Source organism: Astatotilapia calliptera, chromosome 4 (genome assembly GCF_964374335.1).
Source record: "Astatotilapia calliptera chromosome 4, fAstCal68.1, whole genome shotgun sequence".
In the NCBI taxonomy this organism is placed as follows: domain Eukaryota; kingdom Metazoa; phylum Chordata; class Actinopteri; order Cichliformes; family Cichlidae; genus Astatotilapia; species Astatotilapia calliptera.
The window spans coordinates 36,953,877-36,972,039 of NC_137425.1; the positions used below are offsets into that span (position 1 = coordinate 36,953,877).

Consider the following 18,163-nt stretch of genomic DNA (forward strand, 5'->3'; position numbering starts at 1 on the left):
GACAGCCCTACAACGTCCAGAGCCTTCAGGAACTCGGGGCGGACCTCATCAACACCAGGGGCTCTGCCACCAAGGAGTTGTTTAACTGCCTCAGTGACCTCGCCCCTGGAAATTGGCGGGTCATTCCCCTCATCCCCAGACTCTGCTTCCTCCTCGGAAGACGTGTCAGTGGGATTAAGGAGGTCCTCGAAGTATTCCTTCCACCGCCTGACAATTTTCTCAGTCGACGTCAGCAGCGCTCCGCCAGCACTATACACAGTGCAGGTAGAGCACCGCTTTCCCCTCCTGAGACGTCTGACGGTTTGCCAGAATCTCTTCGAGGCAGTCCGAAAGTCTTTTTCCATGGCCTCTCCGAACTCCTCCCACACCCGAGTTTTTGCTTCAGCCACTGCCCGAGCCGCATTCCGCTTGGCCTGTCGATACCTATCGGCTGCCTCCGGAGTCCCACAGGCTAACCAAGCCCGATAGGACTCCTTCTTCAGCCTGGTGGCTCCCTTCACCTCTGGTGTCCACCATTTGGTTCGGGGATTACCACCACGGCAGGCACCAACCACCTTGCGGCCGCAGCTCAATGCAGCAGCTTCGGCAATGGAGACGCTGAACATGGTCCATTCGGACTCAATGTCCCCAGTCTCCCTTGGAATGCTGTTGAAGCTCTGCCGGAGGTGTGCGTTGAAGATCTCGCGGACTGGGGCCTCTGCTAGACGTTCCCAGCACACCCTCACTACGCGTTTAGGTGCACCAGGTCTGTACAGCGTCCTCCCCCCGCCACCTGATCCAACTCACCACCAGGTGGTGATCAGTTGACAGCTCCTGAGTGTCCAGAACATATGGTCGCAGGTCTGCTGATACGATTACAAAATCGATCATCGACCTACGGCCTAGAGTGTCCTGGTGCCACGTGCACTTATGGACACTCTTATGTTCGAACAGGGTGTTCGTTATGGCCAAACTGTGATTAGCACAGAAGTCCAATAACAGAGCACCGCTCGGGTTCAGATCAGGGAGGCCGTTCCTCCCAATCACGCCCCTCCAGGTCTCGCCGTCATTACCCACGTGAGCATTGAAGTCTCCCAGCAGGACAACAGAGTCTCCAGGTGGAGCACCCTCCAGCACCCCCCCCCCCCCCCCCCCCCCAGGGACTCTAAGAAGGCTGGGTACTCTGAACTGCCACTCGGCGCATAAGCGCAGATGACAGTCAGGACCCGTTCCCCGACCCTAAGGCGCAGGGAACAAACCCTCTTGTCCACCGGGAAAAACCCCAACGTACCGGCAGCAAGCCGAGGGGATATTAGAATACCCACCCCAGCCCGCCGCCTCTCACCAGGGGCAACTCCAGACTGAGACAGAGTCCAGCCCCTCTCCAGGAGACTGGTTCCAGAGCCCAAGCCATGTGTAGAGGTGAGCCCGACTATATCTAGCCGGTACCTCTCAACCTCACGCACTAACTCAGGCTCCTTCCCCACCAGAGAGGTGACATTCCATGTCCCTATTGCCAGTCTTGGCAGCCGGGGGTCAGTCCGCCAGGGCCTCCGCTCCTGGCCGCCACCCGGCACACAATGCACCCGACCCCTATGGCGCCTCCTGCGGGTGGTGGGCCTGCGGGAGGATGGGCCCATGTCTCCTCTTCGGGCTGTGCCCGGCCGGGCCCCATTGCTGGGATTCCGTCTAAATGAATTTCTCAATCTCAATAAATCACATTAAATTCTTCCAAGTGATCTTTCCTTTTACAGTGTAAACCTCAGACTGTTTTTGGCCACTGTTTGGTTTTTGCACCATAAACTCACCGACAGGTTCAGGATGGATTTTATTAAAAAGTGAAGAAAAAAGCAGGTAGTCTCCAATCCATTGTAGCTGTAGGTATGCATGTGTCCCTCAGTAATGCTGACATTCTAATTGTAAATTGTAACTATCATTGTTAGAATTTTACTCTGATATGTTTTAACCTTGCCAACCTGTGTTCTTAGTCAGTGTCATCTTTGTAAGCCACTTGTGCAAGGTGGAGGTGGTGAAACACATGGAACTGGGAATAATGTATGATCTGCTACAGGAGTGCAACTATGTGGTCGCGAAACCCGTTAATGGGTACACAGCTTCATGACATGTGACATCAAGGCAAGTAGTCTGAAGTTATTAAGGCCGGAAGGGATGGCTTTCTTTGGTGCCAGCACTAAACATGATGTCTTCCGTAGCATTGGTACCTTTTCCAGCAGCAGACTCGGGGGGGGGGGGGGGTTCAGTACTAAACCTATTGAAAACCTATTGTTGCATATTAAATACGCGATGCTTGACTGGGTTGCTATGACAATAACTATGTACATTAGGTGGTACTTAACTGTAATAGAAAACCAGTCGATCTAAGTCGAGTCGTGGTGAGCCGTGGTGAGTCGATCCGAGTAAGAACTAATAAAGAAGGGGCTATACAGAGGTGTTGACAGGACCAGGTTGTGATCTCATCTACCTAGTGGGGAGAAGGGTAGTGGCTCTGTATGGATCCTGCATGTTTACATACACAAGGTCCAGATATTCACTAGAGATGGACCGATCCGATATTACGTATCGGTATCGGTCCGATACTGACCTAAATTACTGGATCGGATATCGGAGAAAAATAAAAAATGTAATCCGATCCATTAAATATCACGAAAGCACCTCACAAAACTTGCAACACGCCGTAACTCACCTCAGAACGTATGCATCACGTGATAGAGCAGCTGTGGCATGCAGGACCTGTCGGTGGTCTGGATAGCATGTGGAGCTTCGCTAGCAACCTGGCATTTCATCTCCGACAAAGTTATCCCCGAGAGAAGTAAAGCAAGTGTGTAAGTCCATCTCTGAATGTTTGTAAAGCATTCCCACGTTAAGCTTAACAAGCGACTGCCTCTCGCTCTCCGGCTGCTACTTCAATCGTGAAACTGCTTAAATCAGCTGATCGGCTTTTCTGTCGCGAGTCTGTCTCTCGTTTGTTTTTGGTCCACTTTGCGCCAGAAAGAGCAAACCAGCGGCTGAACAACAGCAGCACGTTTAAGCTTGATAAGCTGTTGTTAGAATTTATTTAATATTAATTTCTACACCAGGATCTTTTTCTAAGTAGCTGACGGCTGGTAACTGTGCAGGGGCGGATCTAGCAAAGTTTAGCCAGGGGGGCCGATAGGGCATTAACTGGGAAAAGGGGGCACAAAGACATACTTTTCTTTCTTATTCTCATTTAAAATGTCTAGCTTTTAATAAATAATTATCTGACACCCAAAGTTTTAATTTGATGTAAAATGAATAGAAGTCAATTACTGTATATAGTGACTATTAAGTCTAATATATATACCCTAGTAAGCTATAGTACTTTTTACTTTGGGAAGGTACCATCTGTGCAGTCTGCAATTTTGTTGAAGAAAGATGTTGAATCTATTTAATATTTCTTGAAAAATAATTGATTTCTGTGCATTTTTTTTCACACTGCATCAAATTAAGGTTGATTACGTCGATTAAGCATCATGAGGTGGCGCGTGAGGGGTGGTTCCCTATTTTTTATTTATTTAATTTTGTTGTTGCTGGGAGTTGGAACCCTATTAGTTAGGTTGCTTAATATTTACGCTAAGTACTCTTTAAAATACCAGAATAGGGAGGATGGTGTAGGTCTAAGTTTATTAGATTGATCAGTATTGCTGAACTATGAAATATTTTTTTTGTATACAGGTATAACAGAATAGCTTTAGTGTAGTTGTTGTTTTAAACTTGAGTATGAACTTGCAGACTTGCAAAATGCAGCAAGATATTTTAAAAAACAGTTTTGTTGATTAAAAAACACTATATCGGATTCATATCGGTATCGGCAGATATCCAAATTTATGATAAGATAAGATAAGATAAGATAGAACTTTATTAATCCCTCGGGTGGGTTCCTCTGGGAAATTCGACTTCCAAAAAAAGCACAGCAACGACCGAAGTTACAGTTACAGAATTGTTATATATATACACACACACACACACACACACACACACACACACACACACACACACACACACACACACACACACATATATATAAATACAGAGACAAATATAAATAAAATATACAAAGGGGATAAATAGAATAAATAGGAATAAAAAATAAAAATACAAGTGAATTGCACATTTCAAGTATTGAGTCTATTGCACTGTTGACTATTTACAAAAAGTATTGCACAAGGTATTGTACAGTGAGGTGCAGAGGCACTACAGCTTAGTTGTTCCCCCCTCCTTTGTCCTCCTGTTTCCCCTCCCTCTCCCCTCCAGAGAGGAGTTAAACAGTCTGATGGCGTGTGGGACAAAGGAGTTTTTAAGTCTGTTAGTTCTTGTCTTGGGGAGAAGCAACCTGTCACTGAACAGACTCTTCTGGTTGTTAATGGCCGTGTGCAGAGGATGCCCAGCATTGTCCATAATGTCCATCAGTTTCTTTAATGTCCTTTTCTCTGCCACTGTCACCAGAGTGCCCAGCTTCATGCCGACCACAGAGCTAGCCCTCCTGATCAGTTTCTCCAGCCTGGATGAGTCCTTCTTTGCTGTGCTGCTCCCCCAGCACACCACATGATATCGGTATCGGTATCGGACATAAAAAAGTGGTATCGTGCCATCTCTAATATTCACTTATAATTATGACACATTAACAATTGTAGTTGCATGTCTTAGTGCTCCTGGTACACTGCACAACTTGGATCTCACGCTTATCTTAGTTGTAGCTATGTGGCAGCATAGCTAGAATCAAACAGCATTTATAAACTTTAAAAAAAAATTGCAATGCAACAATGTGATAGTGACTGGATGCTATAATTGTACTTCAGGCACACATTCAGCTGCCACCCCAGTACAGACTGCAGGGCTGTTTAAACTTAGGTAATGGAAACAACATCTTTATCTTTTTAGACAAAGCAGTGTGATCATGACTGGGTACACCTCGGCCACACTAGAGTCACTGTGGCTCCCTCTGACCGTTGTCAGCGGAGATCAAAGACACTACAAACTCCTGTACCTGCTGCTGTACTAGTCCACGAAGTGTTGTAATGAAACGTGCCAAAATAAATGACATAAAACGACTTCACGTCTGATGGACTTTTATTTTTACCATTCATAATGAAATAACAAGGTAGAGCATGTCCACAAGTGTCCCAGGAGGAAGGAAACTGAATTCCTCAGAAGGAAGGATATTTTGGGTCTTATATAAAACTCTGGGTCAGGACCGGGACAAAGTCTCTTTTACACTGCTGGAATTGCAGCCACTGGAAAACAGAGCACACATCACTATCTATCAGTCAATAAAAATTATTCACTGAAATCTGCCAACATACTAAAGTGCATAATATTTAGTGTTTAAACAAATCCAACTTAAAGTTTCAGAGCTGTTTGATCACTTTGAAATAAACAGCAACACAGAGAGTGCACTCAGCTGAAATGATTAACTTGAAATAAAATGCGTATTTTTTTTATTATTATTTTTTTAAATTGACATTTAGGAATCACTGTACCATACCATCAACTTCAACAATTTGTCACTACATGTATTTTTCTTTTTTCTGTATTTAAACAACTAAAATATCCATACAAAAGGAATGAAAGAAAGAAAGAAAGAAAGAAAGAAAGAAAGAAAGAAAGAAAGAAAGAAAGAAGCAAAGCAAAAAGCAAGTAGGGAGTGTGTTTTTGTTTCCATTAATATAACTAATATTTCCTCTAGTGTTCTAGTAGTTAACACCGTCAAAATCAAAAACTGGCCTGCGTTTTCTAATGTAGTCCATCCATTTCTTCCATCATGATACAAACAGGTCGCTCTTGTAGTTCACATCTGCTGTCATTTTCTCCATTCTGTAAATGTCCAGTGTGATGTTCATCCACGTGTTCATAGTTGGGCTCTCTGAAGAAAGCCATTTTTTGTGATGGCTTTTTTTCCTGCTGCCAGTAAAATATTAAACAAGTATTTATCGTTCTTTGTCCATCCTGCTGGCATAAGTCCAAAACATAGTTTTACTTTCCAAAAGTAAATATCTTCCAAATGTCTCGTGTATCGCTGCATGTATTCCCTTCCAATAAGTTTTAATAACATGACAGTCCCAGAAAATATGATAGTGATTTGCATTTGTATTTCCACAATTTCTCCAGCAAGCGGGAGGGTTGCCTTCATAGTGAGATTTTTGGTGAGGTGTAATAAAATATCTTATCAGGCATTTCCACCCAAATTCCCGCCAGCTCTGTGAGCTGCTACATTTCCATTGATATGCCCATATTGTTGTCCACTCTTCCTCCTTTATCTCTATTCCTCCCTTCATTTCCCATTTTGTTTTAATATATAAAGTCAAGTGTAATTTCATATTTGTCAATCCTTTATAGAGGTCACCTATAATACCTCTGTTTTTATTTGAACTGCCCTTTTAAATACGTCTAGCAGCTGTTTACTTAGTTCAGCCTTAGCTTTTATCTTTTTGTTCACAAAATGCCTCATCTGTAGACATCTATAAAAATCCTGTGTTTCTAATGAATATTTATCTTTCATTTGATCAAAACTAATTAGTCTGCCTTCCTCCATTACCATACATAAAGCTGTTAATCCTTTATTTGTCCAATCTTTGAATCTGGTGTCCAATTTATTTGGAGCGAAATGTGTGTCATATGCACACCACTTAAGAACTGCTATATCCTCTTCTAGTTTATATTCTTTTATTACTGTTTCCCAAATTTTAAAAGTCAACTTGATCCATGGATTTTCAATAGTTTTTATTAAATTTTGCAAGCTTCTGTCTGCTATAATAGCTTATATGGGGATGGAGGTCAGATTCTCCTCAATAACTTTCCATTGAGCGTCATATGAAGGATTACATCAGCATATCATAGGCCTTAATTGTGCTGCCCAATAATAATCCCTAAGAGAAGGTAAGCCCCACCCCCCTTTTCCTTTGTTAAGTTGTAAGGTTTTGAATCTAATTCGGGGCCTTTTTCCTTGCCATATGTATCTTGACAAAGTTTTATCCCATTCATTAACCAGTAGCACTGCCAGGCTTCTACCTTTCTACCTTTAAAACCCGAGAGCAGCCAAATGGCTGGTAGGCTTTTAGCTAAGCTTTAGCTTCAGCCAAGTGGAAGCTAAATTGGCTAGTCATTCATATGTATATTAGGTTGTTACCTGGGAATTCTGGAGGGAGGGGAGTGGGGGTGTGTCAATGAGGGGGTGGGGGAGCTGCTAAAAGCTGTGAACTTCCTTTTGTGTTCGTCTGATGCATTCTCAATCATCCAGGGAAATAAATCTCCAAAAGTCACCAACTTGGAGTGTTTCAGTTTGCCATCTTAGGGAGAAATCAACACACATGGGTGTATGTCCTCTGTTGCTGAGATTTATTGATAAAAACAGTACAAAAAACCAACCATTTGTACACATATTTACAAATGGCCTGCTGAGTGGTGCACGGAGCATGTTCATTGGTTCATGGACCTCCCTGAACTAATGGCATTTATTGCAATTGTCATCTTGCGGGGGGTTAACAGGGTTCCATCTCTAAATGACTGCTGGTCAGCAAACCTGGGAAACCCACAGATAATTGGAACTATGGCACGAAACCGCTTCCAAGACATCATGCAACACCTACGCTTTGATGACAAGTCCACCCGCAGTGATCGAGCAAAGACTGATAAGTTCGCTGCAATTTCCAGTGTGTGGGGATCATTTGTCACCAACTGCATCACGTGCTACAACCCTGGTCTACATATCACCGTTGATGAACAGCTTTTCCCATCAAAGACTCGGTGCTGTTTCCTGCAGTATATTGCAAGTAAACCTGACAAGTTTGGGATCAAGTTTTGGGTGGCTTGCGACCTAAAATCCAAGTACATTTGGAGGATGGTGGTTTTCCGTCTAAGAAGTTTTTGCGCAAGTGAAAGCGATGTGAAAAAATTGTCCGTGGTAACATTTCTGCCCTTGTCTAGGAATGGTTCCATCAGCCTCATTACTACATTTTCAGAAAGTCTCTCCCCAGTAGGACGATTGGGGTCCTTGCCAAGATATGGGAAGACATTGCAAATGTACTTGGATTTTAGGTCGCAAGCCACCCAAAACTTGATCCCAAACTTGTCAGGTTTACTTGCAATATACTGCAGGAAACAGCACCGAGTCTTTGATGGGAAAAGCTGTTCATCAACGGTGATATGTAGACCAGGGTTGTAGCACGTGATGCAGTTGGTGACAAATGATCCCCACACACTGGAAATTGCAGCGAACTTATCAGTCTTTGCTCGATCACTGCGGGTGGACTTGTCATCAAAGCGTAGGTGTTGCATGATGTCTTGGAAGCGGTTTCGTGCCATAGTTCCAATTATCTGTGGGTTTCCCAGGTTTGCTGACCAGCAGTCATTTAGAGATGGAACCCTGTTAACCCCCCGCAAGATGACAATTGCAATAAATGCCATTAGTTCAGGGAGGTCCATAAACCAATGAACATGCTCCGTGCACCACTCAGCAGGCCATTTGTAAATATGTGTACAAATGGTTGGTTTTTTGTACTGTTTTTATCAATAAATCTCAGCAACAGAGGACATACACCCATGTGTGTTGATTTCTCCCTAAGATGGCAAACTGAAACACTCCAAGTTGGTGACTTTTGGAGATTTATTTCCCTGGATGATTTAGAATGCATCAGACGAACACAAAAGGAAGTTCACAGCTTTTAGCAGCTCCCCCACCCCCTCATTGACACACTCCCCTCCCTCCAGAATTCCCAGGTAACAACCTAATATACATATGAATGACTAGCCAATTTAGCTTCCACTTGGCTGAAGCTAAAGCTTAGCTAAAAGCCATTTGGCTGCTCTCCGGGTTTTAAAGGTAGAAAAGCCAAATGGCTGCTCTCCGGGGATTTAATTAAATTGTTTCTGGTTAATTTCTGTTGGTAATGTTTGAAATAAATATAACAATTTAGGAAGTATATTAATTTTAATTGAATCTATTCTCGAATATAAACTTAAATATGGAATTAGATTCCATCTCGCTATATCTTCCTTAATTGTCTTTTGTATTGGTGAGTAATTTCGTTCTAATAGTTCTGCAAGATCCTTAGGTATTATGACTCCAAGATATTTAAAGCACTCTGTTTGCCATGCTAATTGGTACTTACTTTTAATTTCTTCTGATGGAATATAGTTGTACTTAAGCAATTGTGTTTAAGTTTTAAGTCAAATTCAGTAACCATGTGCTCCCCAGCCTCGTGTATGGGAGCCGCTCATACCACCCAGAGTCAGAACTACTCCACCGTCAAACCTATGGCACCCCACACCCACTTCAAGGCTATGCAGCAAGTCATCACCCAGGGAGCTCAAGACGGGGTGGAGCTTGGGGTGGACGAACACTAGGTAAGGATTTGGTTGTGCATTGTATAAATGCAAGTTTTAAATATTATATTCGAGTGAACTATACAGTGTTATTTCTATCATCATATGAACAAAACTGTAAATAGAAATAACCCACACAAAAAGAAACGTGAAATAAATGTCTGAACTGGAAAGGGAGGGGAAGTAATTATAGGATATTGTAGGAGGGAAGTGTGTATTGTAGGATCTTTACCTTATAATATAACATGCATTGAGGTGACCATTGTTGTGATTTTGCACTATATAAATAAAATTGAATTGAAAATTGAAATATATTGAACTGATATGCAAACCATAACGTACAAATGCAGAGTGGTTTATATAAATAAATCTTAGTATTTTATGGTATGTTACAGTTTTGATATGACTCCTATATTTTGACTACCATATTGGATTTATTGTTTTGATTCCGTCCATAGGGTATAGTGTTTTTTTTTCAGCACACAGATGGTAGGCACTAAGAAGGTAGACTACTAGACAGATTGGACTAGGACTATAAGGAACAAAGGAGTACAAATGTACATGCCAAACGGAAAAGGAGAAAAAAATCAAACTGTTTTCTTTCTTTGGAATAAAAAACAAAACTCAAGGGCAAAAGATGGAGATAGAGAAGTAGTATTATTTTCTAAAAGGTGAAGAAAAGCAGGCTATGTATGGAAATACAAATTCATAACCATATCTGTGTAATGCTTCTCAGTTTTATTTTACAACAGCTAAGCTCCATGGCCTATGTTGTATATCCCACAAAAATCAGTAATCAGTACACTGTTTTTGATATTTTTCGGTTTTAAATCTCGCTGCAATTAGCCGTAAATTGTATCTCACAAACACTGTATGCTTGTGTCACAAACACAAGAAATTCAAATCAGTTTGGGTGTTTAAATAGTCTCTGATAGGTTTGTAGCTTGAACCTATTCGCTGGAACGTTAAGGACAATCTGCTACGCAGCAAAAAGCAAGACCCAAGGCACCAAAGTTCTTTCTGTTACTCATACATGAGGGAGACCTGCCTGGAGCCAAGTGTCGTTCCACCACTTGACCTCTGTCAGACTCTCAGCCAGGCTCCCCATAGCACTCCTTTTATTGTGGTTACATGAATATGCATAGGGTCATTAACATATAACATCTTACATAGGTACACATGTGAACAAAGAATACTGTGTGTGTGTGTGTGTGTGTGTGTGTGTGTGTGTGTGTGTGTGTGTGTGTGATTTGTGTGAGGTCAAGATGTGACCCTGTGAAGACTCCCCAAAGCTGGTGCCAGGAGTCCAATGGGTCCATCTAAACAAAAGGCTCTTCTACTTAAAGAAATATACGTGTGTTTGCTATACCATAAATCAATAAAGAGAAGATAGGATCTCTCCCATGTTTCCAGGCTGTGGGTGTGCATTCTAGTATGGAATACACACCAAGGCTTTGTAGTCTGTTAAAGATCACACAGCCTACCACTACACAACTGATTATAAACCTCTAAGCATACATGGTTAAATATTTCTAAGCATAAATGACAATCAACAATACAAAACCTATCAGTCTCCTCCTTGTATTTTGGGCCTTGAGAAAGACAGTTTTCTGCAGAGTTCTCACATCTTCAAACATAGCATAATTGGTATGGCCCGGATCTGACCCACACAATGTGCTTACACATGGCCCACATACCGCAAAGAATGATGGTCCTTTGGTCGCCCAGATCTGGTCTGCCAGAGGTGGCCCACACATGAGCCAGCACAAGGCCAGTTGCAGAACAGTTTCAGCTCTGGCCCCAGATGTCAGCCTAATGTGTACCTTAATCAAGCCATGTAATAACAACATGTGCTGGAACATAATAGTGCAAAAGTAACATGACGAAACTCTGCTCAGACAGTGAATGGACTGATTCTTCTATAGCACTTTTCTACTCTCCCAGATTACTCAAAGTGCTCTATACAAAATGCCACATTCACCCAACCACACACTTTATCTAAACTGAGTGCTTCCTAACTTTATTCATAGTCTTGACTTGCAGACTGGAGGAGCCAGGGATCAAACCACTAACCTTCCGATCAGTAGGTGACCTGCTCTGCCTCCTGAGCTACAGCCACCCAGTGGTAAACATGAGTCAACCCTCACTAGGTTTTGGATAAAGTGTACACTCACAAACCTGTCAAACCTGCATTTGAAACATTGGCTACCGTAGCAGTATAGTATTGCAACAAGGCATTTGGGTCTTCTAACTAAAATGGGAAAATAGGAACATAAATAGTGCCATCATTGCCAGACCTGGCCCACATCTGGTTGACATACACCCTACCATGACATCAGTCAGTCAGAAGTGCCAGTGTGACGCCAGATCTGGGCCAGACCTGTTTTCTATAAGCCTTGGCCACATAAACCAAACCACAATCAAGACAGATGTGGCAAGCCATCACATAGACAGTGGCATCATTGCCAGGCCTGGCCCATATCTGGATGACATATGTCTTTACATGCCAGAAGTCAGCCAGCAGTGCCGACTTGACACCAGATCCGGGCCAGACCTGCTTTCTGTGTGGGTTTTTGTAAATACCATCAGTATTTTTATTTTTATTTTTTTATGCCAAAACCCAGTTTGCTCTTGTGCGATACGTTGGTAGCTCAAAGTCTGAAGATTTTCTAAACTGTTTATATCATCTATGATATCAAGTAACTGAGGTTTGTATTTTGTTGCAAGGTCTGTCAGGGCTGTTTGACTCCAGTCTCCATCATGCCAGCCCCTCAGGTCCCGACCCCTCTGTCATGAATCTGATTTCAGTTCTGGATTCACGGCCTCCACAGCCCTCACCCTCTGCTTCCTCCCTTCTCTCTCAGTTCCGCACATCCTCTTGGCAGACTGGTGAGTGTCAGCCTGTTGTAGGAACAACATTAAAAAAAAAATAAAAACAAACTATTGTCAGTCCCAGTTCTTAAACTTAAAATAAAACGAAGTCAAATTTCAGTCCTAAAAGTATTTTCTCTGATTCTATAAGCAAAAAGTAAAATTTCTGTAGTCTCAAAATAAAAGTAAAACAAATGACAATTTTTCAAAAATGAACTTTTGAAAGAAGTTCATTTTTTCAATGACTTAGACTGACCAACACTTTCTATGTAATATTGTGTCCTGTAGCCATGCATACACCGGCCCCAACGGACCTCTTTATTTCAGGGGCACTTCCAGGTTCAAGCTCCTTTCCCTCCTCCTCAGCCCTTTCTGCATACCAGAATCCTAGCATTTTTTCTGGACGATCATTCACTCCCTCATTATCCCTGCAGGATACAACTACATTTAGCCGAACTTCTAACGGCTTGATATCCCCACATGATCCCTTGGTACATATCAAAAGATCCTCTCAGTCCAGCTTGGGCTTTGATCACTTGCTGTCTTCCCAGAGCACTGCCTTCCGGGGCTCCCAGGAATCTGCAACTCCCCAGACCCAAGACCCTTCCACTTCCTCCAATTGCCACCTGTCCCCTCCCCACTTTAATCTGTTGCCCTCTCAGCTTCATAACTCATCCTCTCAACTATATAATGCTTCGATGTCCTCATCGATGTCCTCATCGATGGCAGCCCTGCCACCTGCAGTTCTTCCTGAACCTCAGCCACTTCCACAGACAGCAATTTCCCGCCATGATAGTGTGATCAAGCATTACCCTCGCTCATCTTCAGCCCACACCACAACCCTACAATCACAATCCTATGCCAGCTCTGGTGGTTCATCTGGCTACCACCAGCTAGTCAGCCATTATCAGCATTCTGGTGTGTCCTGCAGTCCACTGGGGAAACTGAGCCTATCCTCTGACCCCAAGACCTCACCACAGATGGAATCCCAGATATATCAACCTGTCATCCAAACAGCCTATACCTCATCATTATCCAGCTCCTCAACTCCCTCCTCCTCTTCAGCTACTACTAAAGGTGCCAAAAGTTCCTGCTCCACAAGTAACTATTCGTCTTCTTCCTATACCCCACAAACTCCACCACCAACCTCCTCCACCACCTCCTTATCCTCTTCTAGCTCAAAGACCAGAACTATTTCTCTGTCTGCTCCCTCTCTTCAGCAACCCACACCTCAGTCAGCACTAGTACCACCTCTTCTCCCAGTGGTGTCATCATCCCTTGTACAACAAGCAGCAGCCAGTCAATATCTGTCCACCTATGGCTCTCAATCTGTGACCAAACCTAGCACGAGCTTGCCAAACCAGACCCCTCCCCAGAAACACATTCAGTCGTATTCCCCCAACCTGCCACCATCTACACACATGAATGTGCATTATGATGGCTTCAACTCACCCCATGTCCGGGATTTGAGCACTGGAGCAAGGAGCAGTGGGGGGAAAGACTTCATGGGTGTAGGCTCTGGTGAACGCTCCTTCTCTGCAGAGATAATTGCTCAAGACTCAAGTTTTGTCTCAACATCTCTCAGAAAACCACACACTCCATCCACTGAATATGGGAGTGGATCAGCTGGGAGTGGACCTGGTATTCACAGTGTAGTAGGCTCTGCGGTAACTGGGAACGGGGCTGCTGGTAATGAAGGCAGTAGCGCCTATCACCTGACTGAGTCTAGTACATCACCTTCAACCAATTCTACTATCAGTTATTCAGGATTGCACTCTCCTGTAGCTGCTCGACCTGTACAGTCCCCTGGAGGCTCAGGGGCAAATAAATACTTTTCTTCGATCCCAGCTCCTACTTTTATGTCCTCACCACAAGGTTTCCCTGATAACCGACAAGCTCGGAACCAGTTGTACCAGTCAACACCCCCGAACACCAAAACAGAGGCCACAAACATGCTGGGGGCTGAGGAATCCCAAGACGAAGGAAACAGTGAAGATTTCCTTATCCACCACTTACTACGTCCCCAAAGCTCAAATTCCCATTTTTCCCAACATCACCCACATTCTGAGCAACTGTCTCAACCAATCCTTCATGGGGAGAGCAAGGGAATGACACACGATCTTAACAAGACATCAGAAGAGCTCTACCAGCTTCAGAGTGTCATTTGTACCAATAACATTACCAGCAATTCTGGTCTTGGAATGGCAATTAATGATACAGTGAGCTTAGACAGACCATTAGAAATATCACAGAAGAAACAGCAGGCCAGGTCAGACACGATCATGTCAAAGTCAAATACTTCAGGGGTGCGAAGAATATCTGATTCTCATTCTCATGCCATCCACTCGCATCATCAGCAAAATGAGTTAATGGGTTCTGCGGTCCATTATGGAAGAGGTGATCCCTACATACAGCACCCAAACTCCCAGCATCCTCATAGCACTTCACATGTGTCCACACACTCTCAGCACTACACTCAGCACTCTCAAATCTCCCAGCACTCTCTGCACACTCAGCATACACATCACTCTCAACATTCTCAGCATAGTCATCGTAATTCCCTCCCACAAAGCCATTCTCATATAGAGATTAAGAAGCCTTCAGATGCAAATGACAATGCCTACTATGCACCAGATGTACAGCAAACTCGACAAAGCCATGTCTCTGTCACTCTGATGAATATGTCACCAGACCATCCCAAGCAAACTCACATGTTACAGTCTGTCCCTTCTCACACTATCCAAAACAAGCTGGATTCCCAACAAGCCCCACAGCAGCAACAGAAGCACCACCACCAACAGCAGCAACACCAGCAAGCTATGATGGGTTCAGTTAGAAGAGCAGGGTCTGCTGGGTTGGAATCCCATGTACAGAACCGGTCCTCACAGAGTCTAGATACCCACTACAGTGGAACCCATCCAACATATCAAACACGAGCCAGTCAGAGTTCAGTATCTCCACTACAGATGCTAGATCAATCACTTTCTCAGGCCAATGGTACAGACAGTGGAAAATCTCTGGACAGAAGTGGAGCTGATATGACTGTGACAGGACAGGAAAGAGATAGAGGAGACAGACATACACAACAGCACAGACTTAACACCCACCAGCATCCTCAACAAACAAAATCGGATCTTCATGACTTCCTTTCTGAACAAGATTTGGACTTATACACCCCTTCACACTTGAGCCATCTCAACCAACCTCAGACCCACCCCCACACCCATGCTCTGCAACACACTCAGCACACTCATCATCAACTGTCTGTTACCACTCAGATAACTCATTCACACTTGCAACAGATGACAATACATTTAGCAACACCCCAACAACAGCAATCCCAGGTCACAGATCCTGAAACACAACTCTCACACTCACAGTTAGAGCAGCTCAAACAGCATCAATTTGAGACAGTAAGCCAGACAGATAAAGTAGGACAGACTCAAGCTCAACTGCAGCAATGTGCACCTTTGACCTCAATCTGCTTTCCAGACTGTGTTTTTCCTGAGATGGAGGATCTGTTTTGTTCATCTGAATACAAATCAAGCTGTGCGGGGGCAGGACACAGTGCTCAAGAAAACCTCAGCCAGGGTCACGGACCGACACAAGAGGATATGGAGGCTTTAAAATCAGGAGATGCTGCAGAGGGCTATAATATGGTTGGTCATCAAAGCAATCAAGGATTTGGACAGTACTGCCAAAGACTTTCAAGAACAGGAAATGGTGATCTGCACTTAGACCATGACTGTCTGAAGACTCATGAGCTTCCTTCCACTGTGAATACTGACCAGCTTGGCCTCATCCAATCCCAAACTCCCATTATGGGATTGAATTCAGCAGTTCAAGAGGATAGCTTAGTCAACAAGATGATAGCAACTGTGGGAGTGGATGAAAATTCCAACAGCACTGGTGTAACCTCTCCTATCTTCTGTTCCTCTCGGCCCAAAAAACTGCTGAGGACCAGCTCATTTCACTTGCTTAAACAGCGACGTGAGCCACAACCTCAAACAAAGAAAAACTATGCGCAGGAGTATGAATTTGGGGACGACGAAGATAAAGCTGATGTTCCAGCAGATATTCGCCTTAACAATCGCCGGCTTCCTGACTTGCTGCCTGACTTGGTGTCCAGTTGTAGAAAACCTGGTGGGGTTTCTGGAATAAGTGGACTAAGCCCACAAATAGGTGATATGGCCTTTTGCCACCCCTCCAGCTACTCTTCTCTTGGACACCCTTCGCAACCCCCCCCTCACGATGGTCCTAAGAAAAGGGGCAGGAAACCAACTAAACCAAAACGTGAAGGACCTCCTCGGCCACGAGGTCGCCCACGTATACGTCCTCTTCCAGAACCTCCTTACTGTAGGTGCCTGATGGGCTCTGCGGCTGGAGAAAATAGGAGGGGGCGTAGCCGAGGTCGAGGGCGAGGCAGACGGGAAGAAGGAAAAGTGCAAATGCATCGGGATATGAACAAAACACAAACCCTTTCATATAATCACCAGCAACAGTACCAACAGCAACAGTGCAGCCAACATCATCAACAGCAACATCACAGGCAGCAGGCGGATCTCCATCAGCAGCTCCAACAACATCACCACCATCACCAGCAAGAACATGTTTCCTGTCCCCACCCTCAACTGCATCATCAGCAACAACAGCATACATCTCACCAGCCACAGCAAGATCCAGTCAGAACTTTTAAGGTAATGCAGAAAATCTGGTATGTAAATCTGGAATCATGATCCTAAGCAGGGTAAAACCTGTCTTAGCTTGGATTCTTCTTAATAACCTATCTTTTTCTCAGATCAAACTGCCCCTTGCCACTATGTCTCCACCAGAGTCCTTGTTGAGGACAGACTCGCTATCCAGCAGTGAGCCTGTTCTCTCTGAGGGATCGGTGGGGTCGGCACCATCTCTGGGCTTGAGTCCTGGTCCCACTACCACTGTTGACTACAACAGAAATGAGGGGAATCAGACAAAAGACGAGATGATGATACATCAGCAGAGAGCTAAGGAGGTAAAGAAAACTAAGAAGAAAAGAGGCTTCTCATAAAAGCTGCAATAGAAATGTCTGATAAAAGTGTATTTTATCTGCTACACTATAACATTTTGGAAACAGATGTCTAAAGGTGTCATTCTGCAAATTTGAATGGAAGTTCGCAGTGCGAGGCAGGCCGGAGGTGAAAGTTTTCTCCCCTGAGTCAGATTATATTTTAAGAATGGGGGGACTTTTTTTTTATGGGAAAGCCAGATGACTAATTCTGTAAACAAAAGAAATTACTGTTTAAGTGAAAACATAATTATCTGAAGAGTGGATTTTGTTTTAGTGAACAAGAAAATAGTTTAAAAAAAAGAGCTCAGAGACATAGGGAGAATAAAATCTGCCATCCTCTGCTTTAAAAAAATAATCACATAACCAGTATGAACCTTTTGTGATTTTTTTGTCGTTTAATTGGTCCATAAATACTTACTGATAGGTTTAGTAGAATAAGCAGGTAACAATATTTTTAAAGAAATGAAGTAGTGGGTAACTTTGAGGTGTTTTACAGAAATGAGACATTCATAACACTGTAAGTAATTTTAATTAGTGTCTAACTTTCTCCATCTTACACTGTAAATATGCTGTATTTGTAGATACAAACGACCTTATGTGTGTACATTTTTATATATCAATTTGTTATTGAGTCATTTAATGTTTTCACAGCTTTATTTAATATTCATTTTCTTTGTGTGCTGACGGCTGTTTGACTATTCCACTATCCTTTTATAATACAACATATATGTTTTATATATAAAAATGTGATGAAGGCCTTTGCCTGTCTAATGAGAGACAGAGAGAGTGAGAACAATAGAGCAAAATTAATTTTTTAAATAAATATTGTTCAACTTCAACTTTCAAAAGCACCATAAGAAAACTACAAAAACCGAACGTTTGTGAATGAAGAAAGACTTCAATAGA

General features: G+C 43.3%; 1 protein-coding gene across 6 annotated transcripts in view; it reads left to right on the top strand.

Moving 5' to 3' along the window:
- The window catches only part of prr12b (proline rich 12b), a 70,698-nt gene that overhangs the window by 15,611 nt on the left and 36,924 nt on the right, over nt 1-18,163 (top strand). For all 6 annotated transcript variants that reach the window (XR_013908740.1, XR_013908742.1, XM_026166200.2 and 3 more), the window contains 4 exons: nt 9,212-9,360; nt 12,067-12,228; nt 12,499-16,907; nt 17,009-17,221. Coding sequence is in view for 4 of the 6 variants with exons in the window: in XM_026166200.2 (XP_026021985.2) it covers nt 9,212-9,360; nt 12,067-12,228; nt 12,499-16,907; nt 17,009-17,221 (4,933 nt within the window). In the remaining 2 variants the exon portion in view is untranslated. The remainder of the gene's footprint in view (nt 1-9,211; nt 9,361-12,066; nt 12,229-12,498; nt 16,908-17,008; nt 17,222-18,163) is intronic.